Source organism: Equus asinus, chromosome 4 (genome assembly GCF_041296235.1).
Source record: "Equus asinus isolate D_3611 breed Donkey chromosome 4, EquAss-T2T_v2, whole genome shotgun sequence".
NCBI classification, from domain to species: domain Eukaryota; kingdom Metazoa; phylum Chordata; class Mammalia; order Perissodactyla; family Equidae; genus Equus; species Equus asinus.
In genome coordinates, this window is record NC_091793.1 from 127,428,236 (window position 1) to 127,450,285 (window position 22,050).

At 35.9% G+C, this 22,050-nt stretch overlaps 1 protein-coding gene across 1 annotated transcript in view; it reads right to left on the minus strand.

The window, feature by feature from the left end:
• STAT4 (signal transducer and activator of transcription 4) overlaps nucleotides 1-22,050 on the minus strand; it is a 94,437-nt gene that overhangs the window by 37,090 nt on the left and 35,297 nt on the right. Inside the window, exon 4 of the mRNA XM_014837545.3 lies at nucleotides 1,285-1,383. Coding sequence (XP_014693031.1) covers nucleotides 1,285-1,383 — 99 coding nt within the window. The remainder of the gene's footprint in view (nucleotides 1-1,284; nucleotides 1,384-22,050) is intronic.

The following is a 22,050-nucleotide window of genomic DNA, read 5'->3' on the forward strand; positions in this document are numbered from 1 at the left end:
ATCAGTGGTGGAACCTCAAGTGGAACCTGTGTCTTTGACTATTGATCAAGTGTTCTTTCAGCTACACCAGATTCCTCAGATTGTAAAGATTTTATACAATGCCCTCTCTCTCTCTAATTTTGGCCTCCATTATTTGTTTATCTACCTGAAATTTGCAAATCAGTGCTTCTTTTGTGGTAGTATGTGGTACTGGCAGATTATTTGCAGAGTGACTTTGACGAGCATTTATCAAAAAATGAAAATTTCTAATTTAACTGATATCTGACATTTGAAGGGAACAATACGCACACACACACTAAATGACTAGACATAAAAGGGATACAAAAAAGGATGGCTGAGAATATATATGAGAATATAATATATTACTAATAGCCTCTTAATTTTACCCAAAAAGCACTGAATCAAACTATATTTACTTTAGAAACTTACTATACATTAGATCTTAAATTAAATAAAAATACCATGCTTTTTATTCATCTAAAAATAAGAATAGTAAATTGTTAAAACTCCGTACTTCTTCAAAAACAACCATAACCTGACAATAACTAAACCTGAGAAATTTTAATAGTGAAAAAAGACACTTTTCTTGGACTTCCAAAAATAAATATTGTAATGTGATTTACTAAATTATGGAGAATATCATTCGGAAAGTTGATTACTTACACACTCTTTTCTTTTTATAAGGATTAATTAAAAAGTATTCCTTAAGGATCTCATTGATTCCTCTACTTGTCTTTGATGGAAGCTCTGAATTTATTTAGAATAGTGGGATAAAATACAATCTAAAATATGGAAGGGTGAAGTACACTCAAGCAATCAACAAGCAAGTATTTACGGAGTTTCTGTAAGACACAATTCCTACTTGTGGAGTATTTTGGACTTGTGGGTAGGAAATCAGGAGCTACTGAAGGGTTTTGAACAACCCTGAGGAGAAGTGTGCTGAGAGAAGTGCAGTTCAAATGGTAGTTATGAATTCAGCTAAGAGGTGGTTACTATATTCCTAAACGGACATTGTAAGACCGTGGACCAGAGTGTGGTCAGTGAAAATAGAAAAGAAGGTGTGATTAGGATTCTAGAAACATACTGTGGAAAGACTGGTGACTATCTCAATAAAGAGGCAGAGAAAAGGAGATACTCAAAGATGATCCCAAGACCTTGATTCCAAGTGACTGGAAGGATGGTGGTATTACTAATAGGTAGAAGCTGGTTTGAAAGAAGATAAGAATTTCTGTTTCAGAAAAATTGAGTTCAAGGCGATAACAAGGTAAGTTCAGAAAATATTACCTGAATGGGCATGTTGGCTGCAGCCAATATTCTTCTCTCTTCCCTTAAACAATTTGAAATAACTACAGCTACATGCATTGGATTTCCATGAAATTTTCCCTGAAAAAAGTGAGCAGAAACAACATAAAAGCTTAAATATACACATCCTAAGGAAACATCACTACCTGCAATCAAAAATAATCTCCCAGTAAACATGTGAAATTATTTGGGATTTGTTCCAACAATCTATTATAAAGCCACAGAAACTTACATTGTGAACATAGACTCCTATGCGGCATACTGCTCTGTTTTCAAAAATCATTTTTAATAGTTAAAAATAGTTCCTGAGCCCCTCGTAGGAAAGACTCTGCATACACACTCAGGGGCATCTGTTTACTTAGGCTGAGGATAGTTTTTAGGTAAAAGAATTACTTCTCTGCAAATTACTATGAACCAGCGTGGTCCCAGCTGTTGTCTTGTTACCCCTGTGCTCCATGCATGTTTAAAGTCTTTCTTTTGGTCCTCATTTGGTGTAGTTCACATGCAGTAGCTCATAATTATATCGGTATACTAGAGTGAAACTCTATTACACATTTCAGCAACAATATTTTTATGACATCTAAACACATACATCTTTTATTACCAATGCTAATGGTGCAGATATTGTAAATTGGCAGCCTGGGGGCCTAATGCAAAGGTATATTGTGTCAGTTAAAATATTGCAATACCTTCAGGGGGAGCATGTACTACCCACAGTTGTCATAGTGTCCACCACTGAGTGACCCAGGCACTCATTGACCTTACGTGCCAGGACCCTGGAGGTATCTGCCTTTTCTTGGTTTACAGGACTAATTTGTGTGTGTGTGAGGAAGACTGGCCCTGCGCTAACATCTGTGCCAATCTTCCTCTATTTTATGTGTGGGATGCCACCACAGCATGGCTTGACGAGTGGTGCTAGGTCCACGCCCGGAATCTGAATCTGTGAACCCTGGGTCGCCAAAGCTGAGCACCTGACCTTAACTACTATGCCACCTGGCCAGCCCCTCCAGGACTAATTTGAATGACATCATCATTTTTAGCATTAAACTTCTTTGTTACAAGACTTTTTCCAAGGCAGGCTTAACAGGAAGCACAATAAATATAGACAAATGCATTTATTTAGTTTCTCTCTACCCTCCTCTCTGAAGGAGGTGCTAATTATCCATGAAATGTTTTGCCAAAAGGTCAGTAGCAGAAAAAATAAAATAATAATTCATAAAGTGGAAAATTAACAATTAATCAAAAGTAGATTAAACAGACTGGTAAACCAAAGGGTCTTTCTAGGAAAAAAAATGGTGTTATTGGCTGTAAATGTTTTTATGGCCTTGACTGCTACCACAATTTTATTAGCAAATTCATGTTAATTAGCACTTTTATTTGTAAAACTATGATAAATGCCAAGTATCTGAGTTCCTGTTCTTCCATATTCTATAGCTTTCAAAACTCTTTTCCTCTCCCTTAAATCAGAAAACTCCAAAAGAAAAAAACAAAAGTGGATTGAGAGAAACTCATGAGGTAAAGAAATTTAAGTGACCCTATTTGTTAAGCAGGGTTACCAAATTTCTGATTTCTGCATGCTGACAATTTCAGATTCTCCCTAGTTAGAATTTGTTCCTGTTACTTTTCCTATCTGTTGGTTTTTTCCATATACCTTCCCTTCAACTCTTCAAGAAAAGCTATGTTTCCTCATTTTGCCTTTAATTTATTTTTAAAATATTCCATTGATAAAAATAAAGGGCTTCTTCTAGGGCTAATTTGGAGGCTCTATTACTTACGTAAACTTGAAACTCTTCCCATTTAGGTTCAGGAGTTCCTCTAAGGCCCCAAGAATCATCATTATTTGTCTTTGTTTTTCTCGCTGTTACAGGAGTCATTCGTTGTTGATCATGTAGATACTTTCAACATTTCTCAGCTCCATTGTGTACACTTTTTCATTTTCTTTCTCATTTGAACTTGTTTTACCTTCCCTTTCAGATTCAGTTCCCCTCTATGTCTTGTAAGGTTAAATTATTCATTTTTTCTCTTTTGTTCAGAGCCAAGAATCACCATTGTTTTCATCCAGGCTATCTTTTCACTTTCCTTTTGCATTTTTCCTACCTTTGTCTCTCACTTAAATGTATGAGCTAAAAACGTCTTTTGGAAAATTGATCACTATGGATTCAAAGCCAAATTAGCACTTTTTATTTGCCAAAGATGTACTCACATCCACCTTTCCATAGTTACCATCTCTATGGACCTCAAAAAAAAAGGCAACAATGAAAAACAAAAACAAAAAGACAAAACAAAAATACCCCTAAGTGTGCATTGGTGGGAGGAAGGAAGAGAAAGCCACAGAAGGAGAAGCTGCCCATTTTCTATAGCGTGTCCATCCTCTTTTGTATAGGTATTGCACTTGTCTTCTACTGTGTGGCCTGTCTTTTCACTGTCTCATAGTGTCAGTGAATAGAAGTTTTTAATTTTAATGAAGACAAATTTATCAATTCTTCTTTTTATGGTTAGTTATTTTTATGACTTAAGAAATCTTTCCCTAATCTGCAATCATAGAGCTTTTTCTCCTATACTATCTTTTTAAGTCTTTATAGTTTTGCCTTAGTTGTAATTCACTTGAAGCTTGTTAATAATGAAAGGCCCCTTTCACTTTTTTCTATATGGATACTCAGTTGCAACAATATTTATTGAACATTCTATTCTTTCACCTCCGCTCTGTTGGGCCAATTCTGTCACAAATCAAGTGTCCATATGTGGATGGGTTTGCTTCTGGGCCCCATTACATCTTATGGTTCTGTCTATCTCTGTTTTACCAACAGACTGTCTTAATTACTAGAGCTTTATAATAAGTTTTGATGTCAAATAGAATAGGTTTTCTTTGCATTTCCATATAAATTTTAGAATCCCCTGTCCAGCCACGCTCATACACACAACCATGTTAAGAAATTTGAATGACACGTTTAATCTTTAGATACATTTGAGAGTCTTGGCATCTTTATAGTTGTGTTCTAATCCACTTATTTAGGTGTTCTTTAAAGTCTGTCTGTTAAGCTTTATAATTTTCCAGAGATTTTACACATTTTTGTTAGGTTTATCTTTACGTAGTTGGTATTTTTGATAATGGAATTAACAGTATCATTCCTTCCCAGTTGTTTTTGCTGGTATGTAGAAATACATTTGACTTTTATGTATTGATTTTGAATCCAGCAACTTTGCTAACTTTTATTAATTCCAATAACGTATTTGTAATATCTCATCAATTCTAAATATTTATCTGTAGATTCTTTTGGATATTCTGCAAACACAAATCATATCTTGCGTGAATATTGCTAAAACTTTTCTGCCTTTTCAATCATCTAATTTCCATCAGGATTTCACCTTCATCCTAAGACTTATTTAGAAATGTATTGGTTAATTTCCAAACATAGGAATTTTCAACTTATCCTTTTTTTTTTTTTACTGATTTTTAAAATACATTTTAAAATTCTGATCAGAACAGATGTTCTGAATGACTTCAATCACTTAAAATTTGTTGAGACTTGCTTTGTGGCCCAGTTCATGGACCTTTTGAAAATGTTCCAGGTGAGCCTGTCAAGAATGTGAATTCTGCAGTTGTTGGGGACAAATGTCTTACACAGGTTCATTAACTCTACCTTGCTAAGTGTTTTGTTCGAATTTCTACACCCTTGCTAATTTTGTTGCCTGATTAATTTTATCAATTATTGAAAAAGGTATGTTAAAATCTGCTTTGTGAATTTTTCTCTTGGTGATTCTGTCGTACACATTCAGATTTTTATTTACTACTAGTGAGTCAAATCGTTCATTGCTATGAACTGATCTTTATCTCTAATGATGATTTTTGCCTTGAAGCAAAAATATAAACTGACATAATGCTTTTTATCACTTAGAATTTTTATTTTATCCCTATTGAGAAAACTCTTTTGATTTAGTTCAACATATTTATAGATATTTGAAATCACATATCAGTACTGTGCATTTATAACAGAGTAAACATATGTGAAACAAATTGGTTAGTAGATTCCTAAAATTTCCTCACATATTTGGAGTTCAACTTTTCTGAAACTCTTTTAAAATTAGATCCGTCAGCATCAAAACTTCTTTATAAAATAATGTCCTCTGGGCCATCAAGAATGTTAGTGAACCTCTTTTCTTTAAAGTGTGCACAACTATTGTCTCCATTATGCAAGTTTTGATGCTGACGCTTTCTTGATCTTACCAGAAATTCTCAATAGAAAGCTTTTAGACAAGAACCAGAACTTACCTTCCTTCTGCAAATGGTCCTTAAATGCTTGGTTGACTGAAGCATTGAGGGACTGTAGTGGCCTAGTCATGCCATCATGGTTAACAATTATATCACTATATTTTTAGGTGAAATTATTACAGTCATGTGTCACTTAATGCCTGGGATGCATTCTTAGAAATACATCAGGCAATTTCATTGTTGTGCAAACATCAGAGAGTGTACTTACACAAGCCTAGATGGTATGTGTAGCCAACTATATACCTAGGCCATATGACACTAATCTTATGGGAGCACCATTATATATGCAGTCTGTTGTTGACCAAAACATTACTATGCAGTGCATGAACTGTATTTCACTATTCAGATATGTGCCCGTAAAATCACTGAGAACTAGAATATATAGTAGGGTCCCAGATGTCTATACCAGAAGACTTCTAACCTGTCCTCTATTAGCTCAACCATCATCCACACTACTTTGGTTCACTTCCAATAACATCTTTGAAGAAGTTCTTAGACATTGTTTTACAGTTTAGATTAAATATGGCACTAACTTTAGCAATTGGCAGTTAGGGATAAGATTACAGTGATTCACTGCTTTTCATACTTTTGATCATAGTAAAGATCCTATTGCACTGACAGTGTAATCTTAAGTCTTGTCAAAGAAAGTCAACCCCTCTTCCCCAGCATTACCTGTTTGATTAAACACATATTTTAATTTTCCCTCAATGGCATGATGCTGGAAGTTAAGTGCATTCATTTCAAAATTAGCAGGAAGTTTCTGATAAACGGATATTGTATACCTTAATGATAATCCTATGCAATGCATGATTCATTTGCTCCAGCCTCCTATTGTGCTGAGATTTCATTCATCTATTGTGAGGAATTTGGCAATTTCTCTTGCCACTCTTGCTTTGTATATGATAGGCAATCCTTTTGCATGAATCTCAGTAATGAAACATAATACAGCTTCTACTTCTGGGCATCTTTATGCCACCCTGTAAAACACTTTATTGTTGCTTTCCAAGAAAATATGGAATTTAGAGTCATCCATCAAGTGACAAATAGTTTGCTTAACAAATATCAAATTTATACCCTGCTGATTTGTTCCCATCCCATTCTGCATATGTGATAATTATTTAATTCTAAATCACAGTGTTATATTGATGACACTTTAAACAGCAATTAAACTCAACATGTATTGTACCAACAGTGCACATAATTCAACTGAAGTCATAACAACATGAATAGCTATAACCCAAATTCACAGCACAGGAAATGACAGAAACACTGTGATTGCTACCTGACAACAGCAATTAAGAGATACTATTGATTATAAGATGCATTTTGATTTCAGAGATGTTAAAATGCAGAAAAAAGGCATCTTAGAATCAATGAACATGCTGTTTTATTCTTTTGCTACTTTATGCTAAATTCCTTGTCTTTCCTTCAATTCCTCTTCGACTGCCCTTCCATCTAATTTCTCCATTTGACTAGTCACTAAAGAGTGACTAGTTCATCTGCTCTTTTTCTCCCAAATGGTTCAAGGAGCACCAGAGGCAGAGATAAAGGATGTAAGAAGGCTTGCTCAAAATAATCTCCTAAATTCAAGTGTCACAGAATCTAAGATTTCAAGAACTAGGCATTCACTCCTTTGAGTTCTTTCCCCAAGGATCTCCTTTAAAATGCAAACACATAAGGGAGAGTTAACACTATACTTAATTAATTTTCTCTCCATTGTGAAGGATTTATCATATGTTGTTCTCTGGTTGCAGTGACCTAGCAACAGCAAGATGAGAGTGTTGGGTCCCAAGTCAAATAAAAGAAGTTTGTGGAAAGCCTTGAAAGAGGGAGGCAATAGTAACCAAAGAGGCTATAGGATTCTGAAGAAACATGTACCCAACTGTCTGAGCTCGGGTTCCTCTAGAAGCTAATCCTGAGACAAGGATTCCACTGCAAGAAGTGTAATTGGGAATTGATCCCAAAACACACTTATGGGAGTGGTAAGTGAGACAAGGAAGAGAAGGCATCCAGTAAAGGGTGCGCTATCAAGCCACTGGCTAAGATGGGCTGGCAGCCCAGTGAAGAACATGTGACTAAGAGTTATCTGCCCAAGGGCTTTGGGAACTGGAGTATTTTTACACCAGCTCTTGTCACCATTAGCCCTGAAGCAAAAAGCTGCAGATACTGGCATGTACAAGTCCACATGATTGAACTAAAATGGTGAGACCAAACCATTTCTGCTATACCAGTTCTTCTCCTAACCTCAGTTTGAAAAATTTTTCACTTCTCTTTTTTTTTTAACTACTATGTTGCACTCAAATGTTGATATTTTTTCCTTTATGGTATCTCTGGGACATAAAGCAGTTGTCTCCAATTACAGAGTAAAATGTGTTCATTCACATTTTTATTGCCAATCTGCAATCTACTATTCACTTCTGATTGCCAACTGGCTCTCTCTCCTTTTATCATCCTAAAAGCTGCTGTTAAATCATTTCTATCCTTGCCCCCTACCTGTGTCAAACACGCTGGCCAGTCTCTCCAAAACAACATGCTCTCAGCTTCAGTCTCATTATTTCCTTCTTTTTGTTCTTAGCACACAATTTTTCTTAACGGCTTCTACCTGATATCTCCTCACTAGAATCATAAGCATTTGTCTACAGTGAAAAAGCCCCCACTGTATTGAAGAAGAGCTGATCTAGTTGTCCTAAGGCTGATTCAGATGTAGAATGGTCAGTCAGATTTAAAAAGCAACGATCTTTTATGGTAATTAAAACAACAATGAATACTACACGTGTTTTAGGAACGCTAAAATCCAAAAGACTGACAACACCAAATGCTGGTGAGGGTGCAGGATAATGGGAAGTTTCAAATGGTACAGCCACTTTGAAGTACAGTTTGACAGGTTCTTACAAAGCCAAAACTACGCTTTCCATACAATACAGCAATCATGCTCCTAGGTATTTATCCAAATGAATTAAAAATTTATGTCCACACAAAAACCAGCATACAAATCTTTATAGAAACTTTCTTTATAATCATTAAAACTTGGGAGCAACCAGGATGTCCTTCAACAAGTGAATGGTAAATAAACTGTGGTACATCTATATGGTGAAATATTATTCAGTGATAAAAACAGATGAGATATCAAGCCACACAAAGACATGGAGGAAAAACATATGGCTAAGTGCAGAAGTCAGTCAGAAAAGGCCACATACTGTAAGGCGAAACTATGGAGACAGTACAAAGATCAGTGGTTGTCAGGGATTGGGGGGGAGGAAGGGAAGGGGAGGATGAAGAGGTGGAGCACAGAGGATTTCAGGGTAACGAGACTATTCTGTGTGAAACTGTAGTGGTGGACACGTGACGTTATGCATTTGTTAAAACCCACAGAATGTAACACACCAAGAGTGAAGCCTAATGCAAATTACGGACTTTATTGAATAATAATGTATTGTTGGTTCATCAATTGTAACAAATGTACCACATTAATGCAAGATGTTCATAATAGAGGAAACTCTCAGGCAGGCGTGGGGAGAGGCTAAGGGAGTCTATGGGAACTCTCTGTACTTTCCACTCAATTTTCTGTAAACTAAGACTGCTCTGAAAAATCAAGCCTATTTGTTTTCGTCCTACTGAAGCCACGGTTCCCACATCCTTATGCTATTCCTTTCACCAGGAATGAACAAATTCAGATGTACAGAGTTGCCCGGTCCTCTTATTCAGCAAGCTTTAAATTCTGTCATCACCACAAAGATTTTCTTGGTAAAAGAGAAATGAGGTATAGACTCTCCATGGATAGACATGATTAATGCCCTATTTCTATTTATGCTAATAATACTTACATCTTAAAACTAACAAAAAATTAGCAGCAGGTATATATAGCTTTTCCTGGCTGATTTTTTAAATTAAAAGAAAATACTTAAAGGCATCAGGTATGTCTTCTATAAATTCTGAGTATATTTCCTGCACCATGTTCTATGTCTGTGAAGGCTTAAGTCGGCCTAGACAATTGCTCTGTGAAGCAGCCAGAGAACTCTCTCTATAAAGTCAGGGGACCTGAGTTTGTGGCTGTTACTAGCTGTGACTAGGCAAGTCACTTCTTAACCTTCATGACTTCAATTGTCCTATTAGTCTTTTGGGATAAGAATACTTGTCATTCATCATAGAGTCATTGTGAAGAGGCTGGCAGACAATTGAGAAAGAGCTGTGTAACTTGTAAAGCACTCTATAAATATAAGGAGTTTTCTATGTCGCCTCATGGGCGCATTAGGGGAGTTTAAAGCTCATAAATGGTAAATCAACAAAAACCAAAGATATTATTTCCTATTAGTTTCATAGAAATGATCAAAACTGATATAAAGCCAATAAGGACTGAGTTAGGTTCCAGGAAATATATTTACATGAATATAAAAGAAACTCCAGAAAAAGAAAGGCTGTATTTGGGGTTTTCAAAACATTAGACAGTAGGGACTTTCCTGGCATTTCTTTAGGACTAACTCACACATGCATACAAATACACTAAAAACTGCTTTGAATAAAATATTAACTCACACAAGCTAGCAACTAGAAATAATGATACAGTGCTCTCACCTGAGCACAATTCATATAATCTTCGGAAGAAAATAATTAATGCCACACTTTCTATGTGTAGAAAAAAGCCTGGGAAGGAACTCGTCAAACTCTGAAGATCATCCTTGGGGAAACAGGGTGGGAGGGGGTGGTTATTTCACTTTTACCTCAATTCTTTGGTATCGTGAATATTTTTTTTTTATAATTAAGCCTGTGTTACTTTTATGATTAAAACTAAACAAGAAGTGATAAATTACACATATATACTCCATATCATATCTTTCTCTTTGCTTAATTTAGGCAGAGTTTTTTGTAAAAGATGAATGTGGGCTTTGAAAATTTGTCATTCAGGTGAAAAGAGAAAAAAAAGAGAATTGGAGCCCAATCAGACCATTAGGGTGACTAAAATTCAATACTCTTGGGGAATTCACTGTCTTGTAATTAAGAGATCAATGAATTGCTTAATTCAAAGTGACAGGAAGAGAACAAGGTAGATGCTAACTCAGTTATCATTTACCTGCTTGAACATAACAAGCACAGAACTTGCTGTTCACTGAATCCCTATTATAGGAAGGCACTTCATAAGCTTTGTTTTTAATGCTGACAATAGACTGCAAGGTACATAATAGGAAGCCCAGGGGTTGTGTCATTTGTGAAAAGTCATGGAACTCAGAAGTTAAGGAGAAAGAACTCTTCAAGTCCAGGTGTATCTCATTCTACAAACTATGACCTTTCCAAATTACAACTGCTGTTTAAAAAATGCATTCCTTCTTTATTGAACCCTTGAGCCATGGCTGTGTGCAATTTTATTTTCCCTGGAAATTATTTTATAATATTTTCTATGATAAATCTGTTCAAGGAGTAACCATTCTTTATGGAACCTCAAGATAGCCCCGGTGGTTAAACAGACAAACCGACAGACACTGACCATGTGTTTGATTACAAAATTATTAAGTCACTTTTCCTCAGGTGACCTAGATCTTAATACCTCTGGCAGTCATACTTGCTGTTGGTACAGGCAATCTGCCATGGGTCCTGAGCGATCCTGCATGATCTTGCTGGGTATGCCAATGTTGCACGGCCCTGACCATTCTTCACTCGTGTCATTTTTCAGGGTTGTGTTAGCAGCCAGTAACCTTACGTGATGAGGTAACATCTCCCCCCAGCTAAAGAGCAGACTTGCTTCCTCTAGCTATAAAAGCACCCAATTCCTCAAGTTCAGTGTTCCTCTCCTGTAACACAACCCACTGAGCGGGCAGAAAACCATTATGGGCCCACTATGTCACCCCGGTAGGACTTGGGGGACATGGGGAATCAAATGCATATGGGCATGAAGCTCTGACTGCTGCTTTTGCTATGAATAATAAAGTGTTTGTCTCTGATCTAGAAATTTCATGTCTTTTTCTAGCACCCATGAAACAATAACAAGCTCACTTGTTAGCTTGAAAGGAAGGTAAAATCCAAGACTCTGCACACTTCTTGATACCTACTTGTGTTGTAAAACTTACCACATAGCATTTCCATTACTTATTTCTATGTCTGATTCCCCATTGAGACTCTGCATCTTTCACAAACGGGGATTGGTCTTCTTCAAGACTAATCTTGAAGTAGCTGTCACCTTATAGGAGCCTCATAAACACTTGGTGAATGATCAAATGAGAGGATGAATAAATTACAGTAATCCCCTCCTGAGATAAAAATAGAAAAAGCATATGAGTCAATCTCTGTGTTGGTAAAGACCTCCGTCTTTAAATCCTTCTGGAGTTTTTATCAGTCCCTTGTTCCTAGTAGCCAGGAAGATATGAAACTAGAGTCTTGAGATTAGTTGGAAAAGACAGCAAGGTATGGAATACTCCTAGAGATGGCAACTCTGCTTCTCAAAGGCCTGAGGGGATGCTCACCATGGTTGACCAGTATCATTGGTGAGGCTGCCTTCGGGAGACTTGAAGCATGAAGGTTGGCCCCTCAGTGGGGACATGCTCTGAGTCTCCTGCTCTCTGTACGTAGGACACATCCTTTACTGATGGTAAAGGAATCGGTGGCCTTTGCGTATGCTTGGTAGGATCCTTTAGTCCCTCTTTCACCCTTACTCACATGATAACAAGGATGCATCATGCTCATAATTAAAGCGTGTTTAGACAAGAGTATAAAGAAAATAGGATATTAAATGTAAATATTGGTAAAGAAGGCATACACACATTTCTCTTGTTGATTATATAATTATGTATCTAGAAAAAAATCTAATTAAAAATTAGAAAAATTAAAAATTAGAAAAAATCTAATTAAAAATTCTGGAATGAATAAACAAGATGACATTTTTTTACAGTGGCAATAACTATCTACAACTGAAAATGGGGGAAAATATTGCATTCAGAATAATAAAAAATAATTTTTAAACCAGGAATAAATTTAACAAGAAAGGTACAAGTCTTATACGAATTAAACTGGGGTCACGTTGAAGACTTTAAATAAGATTTGAGAGGGCATAAAACATAATATAGAATAAACATAACATAGAATTCTAGCATGTGGAACTTACTGTCATAAAAATGTTAATCATACCAAAATAAATACGTATGTTTAATGCAGTTGAAGTTAGACTCCCAAGAGTTGCTTTTGGAGGGTTTGGGTTGAAGGAAAGAGTCAGTAAAGTTCATATGGAAGAAATGTTACACAATAGTTAGGAAAATTCCAAAGGCTAATTAATTTTTCTGAGCTTGAAATATGTTAGGGAATTTTCTAAGTGTTTTATGTTTTGCTTCATTTAATATGCACAACAATTGTTTGCAAGAAATAGTATCATAACAACTTTACAGATAGGTAGACTGAGGTAGAGAGATGTTAAGTAACTTGAAGAGTCAATTTGACTCCAGAGCTTGTGGGTTTTTCGTGTGTGTGTGGGAGATTGGCCCTGAGCTAACATCTGCTGCCAATCTTTCTCTTTTTGCTAGAGGAAGATTGTCCCTGAGCCAACAGCGGTGCCAGTCTACCTCTATTTTCTATGTGGGATGCCCTCACAGCATGGCTTGATGAGCGGTGTGTAGGCTGGTGCCTGGGATCTGAACCTGCAAACCCTGGGCCACCAAAGCAGAGTGCGTGAACTTAACCACTACGCCACTGAGCTGGCCCCAAGAGTGTGTGCTTTCAACCAATTAACCACTAGTCATGGTCTCCAAGTTGAGAGGAGGAGGACTTGCCATACGAGATATTAAAATATGCTGTAAAGTATACTACATTTATAAAGCATGACATATTATAAAATATACATTATAATCAAGAGTATTGACATATAACTAGATTAGCAGAGCATAACAGAGTGGTAGAAAATTATCACGTAAGGAAATTAACATATGAAAAGATGGTATTTCAGTTCAGTCAGAAAAAAATGATTGTTTAAAAAATTTTACTGGTATAACTATCAATCCAGAAGATAAAGCTAGATTTCCACATACAGAATTCTATGTAGACTAAAGACTTAAATTTTTTAAAATGTTAGAATAAAATTTAGGAAAACGTGCATAATCTAAGGGTTAGGAGACTTTACCCCCAGAAACTATACAAAAAAGATAAATTTTTCACTACATTTAAATATTTTTTTGTATGGAAAAAGATGTCATAAAGCCAAAAAGACACATGATAAATTGAGGAAAATATTAGTAACTCACATGGAAGTGTTATTTACCATGAAAGATATTTTTTAAAAGTATTATTTTTAATACATAAAGAACTCTTTAAAATTGATAAGAGAAAGCCCAACAGAAGAAAGTGAATGGGAAATTGACAACAGAGCACATCCAAATAACTAATAAATGTGAGAAAGGATGCACAGTCTCACAGATAGTCAGAGAAAAGCAAATTCAAAGTAAAAAGAGAGATATTATTTCCCAACAATCAGGCAGGCAAAATTAGAAAGGGAGATAAATGCCAATGGAGATACGGGGAAGAGGTCCTCACACACTTTGCTGATGGAAATGTGAATTTTGCAACCTATTTGGAAAGCAATCTAACAATATCTACTAAAATTTGAAATACTTATATCTTTGACTAGTAAGTCCATTTCTAGGAATCTACTCCATAAAAATAAGAGCACCACAGCCCACAAGAATTCACGTACAAGGTTGTTTGTTACAACACTGTTTACAGTAGAGAAAAACTGGAGGTGAAGTGCTTACTTATCTAACGGGAATGGCTCAACAAATTGTGGCACATCCGCTCCATGGACCGTTCTCTACCATTAAAATCAAGAGATTTCTGTGATGCAAAATTTGGAAAGTAGAGAAATGAGTAATAAAACTTCATTTTGTAAAGGACAAAATCTTGACTTCCCCATTTATAAAATTCCATAAACACAGATAATACGCATGAGGATAAATTGTACATTTCCCCATTTTATGGAAGTAATCAGATACAGGTATGGAAAAGTGCACAATGGTTGTTAACACTGATGTCTTTGGGGGTGATGGTGTGGATGGAGGTAAGAGAAAAAGGAGTTTGTAATAAAAAATCAGCATGTGTAATATCTAGTTTATGGTAAATTATATGTAAGAGTTTATGCAGTAAAAGCATGAAAAGATACTGACCAAAATTTTAATGGTGGTTATCTTATTTCGGTGGAATTTCAGGGGATTTTCAGTTTCTTCTCAGACTTTTCATTATCGTTTGAATTTTTACAAAGATTTGTGTTACTTAAGCAATCGGAAAAAAATTAAAAGGCTATTTTTACCATGACAAAAATTCCATCAGTAAAAACTTTTATTAATTTACATATTGTGCGAAAATTAGGACTCCTAAAGAAAGAAGTGGAAAAATCATTCCAATCCGAAGAAGAAAAACCATTCTCTGAAGATGGTTGACATTTATGAAGTAACCCTCAAAGCGTCCCTGTACATTTTCCATTGACCAAATATCTGAAATCTATTTGAACTCTAGTGGAAGTATTAATACCATCCGCTAGTGAGAGAAATGGAAACTAAGGGATTGCTATTAGCTCATAAATAATGGAAAGTGAGTGCCCAAATGACCTATTACTCACCGCGAACATGAGGCCAGGTCCCAGAGCCAGGTCTAAAACTGTGAATCCTAATGTTGGTTTATAGACACCCAGAATGACACTTCATAGTGGTCTTTAGGCTGGCCTAAAATACAAGTCACACTAACATATTTATATTAAATGTGACTTTTTCTCTCACAGCTGCTCTAGAAAAGATGCTAACTGGGTGAAATTTGTCCCACAAGGTGCCACAGCCTTTTAAACTGACCAGCTCTGGCTTCCATGACTACTTTCAGCTTCCATCAAAATGTATGTATCTCATTCCCTCCGTTCCTTGCTCATTTAGAGCTAATTAATCAGATGTAGTCAGCTCTTTCTCCTATCATCTTGGATGAAGAATCCTATTAAGCTGTATGGATTTATATACTGTCTTACCTCAGGGCCTTGATCACTTGGCATACTGAGCCAGCTGCATTTGTACAAGGCCTTTGTGGAGACATGTTTACCCAGAAGAATGCACTGGAAAGTCCTCAGGATTTGAGGTCAGAAGTCAGGGTTTTACCCCAGCCCTGCTATTAGCTATGACATTAAAAAAAAAAAAGCCACTTTACCTCTCTGAGCCTTGATTTCCTCCCCTATTAAATCTGTACCCTGCCTTTTTCTCCTAAGTTGTGAGAATCAAGTGGGATGTTCCTAAGATCCCAGTCAATCATTAAACAAAGGTCAATTATGTTTTTCTCTGGTTGCAGAGGCAAAAATCTCCTTTGAAGAAAAATTTTAAAACGCAAAAATCACTAAGAAAATAAGTCACTCATAATCACAAGATCTTGAGATAACTGATGTTAACACTTTAATGCTGCGCCCATTTAGCTTATTTTTTGTGTATACACTAAAATATATTTACACACACTTTAAAAAATAATAATTCAGAGCACACTCTATATATCATTGTGTATCTGCTCTTCCATTTAATTGATAATTAAATTACAGTGTTATTAAAACATCTACAATATCACTTTTAATAGCTGTTTAATGGCTATTTTAGCCCAAGTCTGATTTGTTTAGTGAATTCTCCACTGTTGGCATTTAGATTATTTAGAATTGTTCACTGTTAAAACACTGTGCTATATTCTTGGTTAGAACAACCTCATTAAATTATAGTATTTAGATCTTGTTCATTTATGTTTTTGCCTACTTGATATGTCAGAAAATGAGAAAAGAGTGTTAAAGTGTCCCACCACTACTTGATTCCTCTCATTTCTTTTTGTAGTATAATTTTTATTTTATATGTTGATTCAATATTATTTGGTGCATATTGATCCATGAATGCTATGTGTTCATTTGAAATTTTCTCTTACAGTAATACAATACTCATCCTGATTATTGCCTTTTTGACTGGAATTTGACACCGTCTAACAACCTCCATAACCGTCATGAGGATTAAAGGAGATGTTATGTGTCCTTAGTACTAAATAAATGTCAGCTACTATATCTCATTTCTATTTTATTATTATGTTATTATAACATATTATATTGTGACCATCCCTACTTTTTCTCTGCATTTGTCTGCTATATCTTCGCCCAACCTTTTACTTTTAACTCTTCTAATACCTTATTTTAGGGGTTGCTTGTAAACAGCATGTCATTGAATTTTCTGTTTTGATTCTCAGTGAGAATCTTCTTATTTTTAACACAAGAGCTTAATCCACTTGCATTCATTGCCATATTTAACATATTTGCTTTTACTTTGTGACCTAGCTTTCTATTTCCTCTGCCTGTCTTTTGCTTGTCCTTCTTTTTTTCCACCTTACCCACTGTCTTAGAAGATGTACATACAGTTTTACAAGCTGATAGCAATTATCATTGAACTTATCAATAGTATTTTTGCACCCAGTGGTCCACAATCTTGGTTTCTCAACAACCACTTGGTGGATAACCTCACATTCACTACATACTCATCTCACTGGGAACTGCTGCTTTGATACAATGGACTCTGGGTTATGTACAATTTCCAGTTGTACCATCTCTAATTCTGCCATTTTCACTTGTACCAATTACAAGACATCATGGCTGCATGACACTGCCACGTAAGCCTCATTTTTAGTGTCTGGAGTGAAAGTTAAGCTTTTGAAATTGCCATGTCAAAATAAGGAATTTAGCATACTTCCATTAACTCTCAAATCTACGTCCAAATGGTTTGTCAACCCAGGAAATCATTCTTCTAGAATATATTTTCAATTGTTATTTTTGTTCCATTTGTTCGAGTCTCTTCACCAATTACATGTGTGTTGGCGCTTCTGTCTCTTATTTCCATAGACCATTTTCCTGCACTTCACTACATTTTGTGCTTCAAATATGCCTCCCACATCACCTATTTATTCTCCATGGTATGCATTCTATCTTTTCCTATGTCTAACATGGATTTAATTCTACTCCTGTTTCTCTTTTGCCCTCCTTAGGATCCCTTCCTATCTTAGTTATCATCTCCCTTTTTTCATATTATCCACTTGAATTTTTCACTTGAACCTATTTGCCTTGTTTTAGATTTTGGCTCCTATTGAATACACATGATTTCCTGAAAAATTCTTCATATTGTGGAGTAGATCATTTTCAGAAGTATGCTGTTCTCCTGATACAGCAAGGTGAGCTTGCCAGTCTCTTTTATGCATATTTTTTCACAAGTCCCAGGCATGTATCTTTAGGCAATGTTCATTAGAAGATTGTGGGATTGATTTTCTTGATTTGATCTTATTAGTCTGATCCTGATAGAGATTTCACTCATGTTCTGGCATTTAACTGTCTGGTCATTCTAGGTTTTAATGTTATATGAGTTTGTCTTCGTGTCATCTTATGTATTTTATCTAAATGTTTGGACACCAAAGTTTGTTACCAAAGTCAAAGGCATGATTTCCAGGCATTACGGTAGACTGAAAAAGCATATTTTTAGGGATGTGCTAAAATTTAAACCTCTTATCAGAGTCCTGAATAGAAAAAATAGTCTTATTTCTCATACTCATAGGGTAGGTCCTATTTCAAGCTGAAGCATAATTTTATTTTAAAATATAGTAGTCACTATTTTTACCATATTAGTCTCATTGACATGTTATATATCTTTAATTTCTATTAATCTGTATTTTAACTTGAAAGAAATGCTCAGACATTGGGACATCTATAGTTTTTACCTAACTTGCCTACATCTCTCATCACCCCAGCCTTTAAAATATATGCAGTTTCATTTGCACACTTCTGATGAGCAACCAAGATTTGAGACTATGAGTAATGGGTTGCTAAGTTTTCTAGGTTATCAAGCCTTTGTGATAACTTTTTGATGTAATATACTAAAGGGACAACCATATAATCTCCACTTTGTGAAAAAATACATCTATCTATCTATAATACATCTTAAAATACAAAAAGAAATATACAAAGGTATCAACAGTGATTGAAATCTGGATGGTACGATTATGGATAATTATTTTCTTCTTTTTGTCTTCCTCCATTTTCTCAATTTCCTATAATTAATATACATTACTTGTACAAATAAAGAAAAACCCCACTCTGTTCTAACTGAACAAAGCTTTGATGATAAAGGAAGTAAACCAATGAGTTACGTTTTTCCAAGGTTCAGTTCCAGCTAACATTTGATTTCTGGGAAAGGATGAGAGTTTATTGTAGGCACAAAATTTAGAATTAGTGACCATTTCTTATTTGGTTACAAAAAAAATGACACTCAAAATAGGCATATTTGAAGAAGATTTTGCCGTGTAGACTAATGCTGTGTTTTCTAGACTTGGGGATTTCATGGACCAGAAAACAGTAGAAGTTTGGGGGACTGAAATAAAGTTGTCAACCTGTAATTTTGCCAAATAAATATATATTAAAGAAAGCTCCACAACCACCACCATGTACATCATCATCATTTCATAAAAGACAGAACATTCCTATTCCAGATGATTGGAAAGGATATATATTGCCATAGAATAAAGAACCATCCTTTAAAAGGAATAAATTTGACCTTGCAAAAACTTTCTCTGTTGTTCTTTTCTTATTTTGCTATTGGCTGGTGAAGACTTTATTAAGGCTGGGCCCCAGCTGGTGCTTGAGGCCCCTGGACCAGCTTGGTTCTCTGGTCATTGGACAGAGAAGGCCCATCTTATCTGGCTCCCTAGAGACAGAGTGACTGTTGGTATAGGGGCAGGTGTTTGAGAAGGAAAGGCAAAATTGGACTTCATTATTTTCAGGGAGAAGACCTGCCATACCCCAAGTTTTTTAGATTCATCTCAAGTTCTATTGATAAAAACATACATAAAAGATGTTTAAATCCCCATATAATCAATAACAGGTCATGGGAAAATAGTTTTCAAAAGCAACATTGCTATGGATAACTAGCCAGCAGCCAAACCCTCACCCCACATCTCCCACTACCATCCTTGTTTATCCTGGCTTATCACTATCTTTTTCTAACTCAGCTCCCTCCCTTTGCTCTTGCCTCATCAAAAGTTTATTCTCAACATGGCAGCCAGAGTGAGCTTGTTAAAATCTCAGCTGGATCACGCCACTCCTCTGCTAAAACCTTCCAATGGTTTCTCATTTCAAAATAAAAGTCAAAGTTTTTACAGTGTCCTACCCAAGCCAAAGTCAGGAGTGGATGGCACATACATTATGCACCATATTCACGCTGATGTGTTCTTTTTAAAAAGAAGATGGTCCATACAACTACCAACTTGTCTCTCCTAGTTGATTATGAACACATTGGATTGTTGACATAACATTGCCTTTCAGATGAAAAATATAATCCATCTCCATTGTATAAAATATGTAAAACACAGAAAAAGCATACATAGAAAAATAAAATCATCCCTAATTTTACCCACTAAAGATAAACATCAGTAACATTTTTATGTTATTTCCTTCCAGGTTTTTAAAATTATTTTTTCTTAATATATATAGTATAATATAAAATTAAGATACAAGTTTGCATTCCATAGTTTTCACTTAGTAAAAAATGCATCAAGATTATTTTTCCATGTCGTTAAATAGCCTTCAAAAACATGATGTTAAATAAGTGTATGCTACTGAATTATCTGGCTGAGCCATCATTTATGGAACTATTTCCTGTTATGGATATTTGGGTTGTCCCTGATTTCTAAATATAGTATTTAATTATCCTTGTCAATGGATATTAACAGAAAGTAAATGACTCCTAACTCCTGGAGTGGGATAGTGTTGGCATCAGCACAGGGAGCTTGCGATGGTCTGAGATTGTGGGTGGATCACTAGGATTGCTGTGTGGACGGCAGGAGAAAGAGCAGGAGAAAGATCTTCATTGGCTTTTCTGTTACTGAGGGATTTTGGTCAGGTCATTAAGGCCTCAGTTGAATCATCAGTAACATTAAGAGTTAGATTAAATGGTGTTAGAATTCCAGCTCCCCGAATTTTTGTTTTGCTATCAACCTGTCTCAAGACAAAAATAATGAGCCATCCATCAGAACACAGATATTATGAAAGAACTTGTAACCCTTGGGGTCTCATTTGTGCTTTTGTTGCTTTGTGGGCAGATAAATCACTTGGTACTGGGAACTCTTCCAACTTGGCAGGGCAAGAGACAAATCAAAACACACGCTGAATTCTGTTAAGTTTCATGGTTTAGTGGCTGCTTAGGAAAAAAAATTAAAACGTGTTCGATTTGAGAAGCTTTCTGAAAAACAAATGTGTATGAGTCAGCAAGTCATTTTAGGAAAAGTAAACATTTATCCTTGAGGGGCAGAGCTAGACTGCATCCCCGTGATGGCCTTCCTGTGCCCAGCATTCAAATTAGGCCAGATCCCATAGGAATATGACAATATGTGGAGATTTGTTTTTATGAGGGAGTATTCCTAGAATCCTCTAGGTGAGAGAGAGACTGTAAAGCAAACTGCACAAGGATGTTGCTACATGAAGAGGTGACATGTTCAGTGCTTGGTGATACACCCAGAGAGCCCCTCAAGTGATCCTGACTTGATATTGATACGTGTACCCATTGAATTCAAGTATTTCTACACATTTAACATCATCAGTAGAAACTTGTGGTTGCACGAAATAAATACAGGTGTTTTTAATGCAGTGTCCACTGGGGTCAGTAAGATAAAAAAAATGTTTAAAAATCTTCAGAGATTGGCCTTCTCACTCTGTGAGGTTTTTGGTGTGACAGTTGTCTTTTTATCCGCAGGGTCAAACCTAGTGTGTTGACCTCAATATGCACTGAAAGCATGTTTATGGGTTGAAACCCATCAGATCATCCTCACTTTTTCTTTATAATTTTCCTGCCTGTTACCAATCTTAAAGAAACATGTCATTTACACTCAGCTCTAGATATGATCATATTTATAAAATAACATTTATCAAGGGCTTCCTGAGTGCCAGGCACCGTGCTAAGCTCTTTATATGAATTAGGTCATCTCATCGTCATAACAGCCCAACGCCAATAGGCACAGCACTATTACTCTCTGTATTTCACAGGGAAGATAAGGATGGGGAGATGCGGAGCGATTAAGTAACTTGCCAAAAGTTATGTAGCTAGTAAATCAGATCCAGGATTCAACCCAGGTAGTCTGATTCATGAACGCATGTGAACTTAAACATAACGTTATTACTTTAAAATTCTATTTCCGCTTTTTGGTTTTGATGTGGTGTTTTTTTTAAGGTCAGTGTGTGTGGCTTCAGTTTACCCAGGCTAAGTGAAAACATTCAAGGCATAATTTCCTTGTTTTTCATAGTTTCAATCGGGATGCTTACGATCCCTTCCTGCTACTCTCCTGCACGGTCACAGGAAGAGAATCTCAACGATAGCTCTCGTTTTTCAGCGAGTATTTATTATGTGCGGAAGTCCCAAATTTTCTATAGGCTGACAGGCCCAAATTTCTCTAGAATGTTCCTTACTTGATTAATGCCCACATTT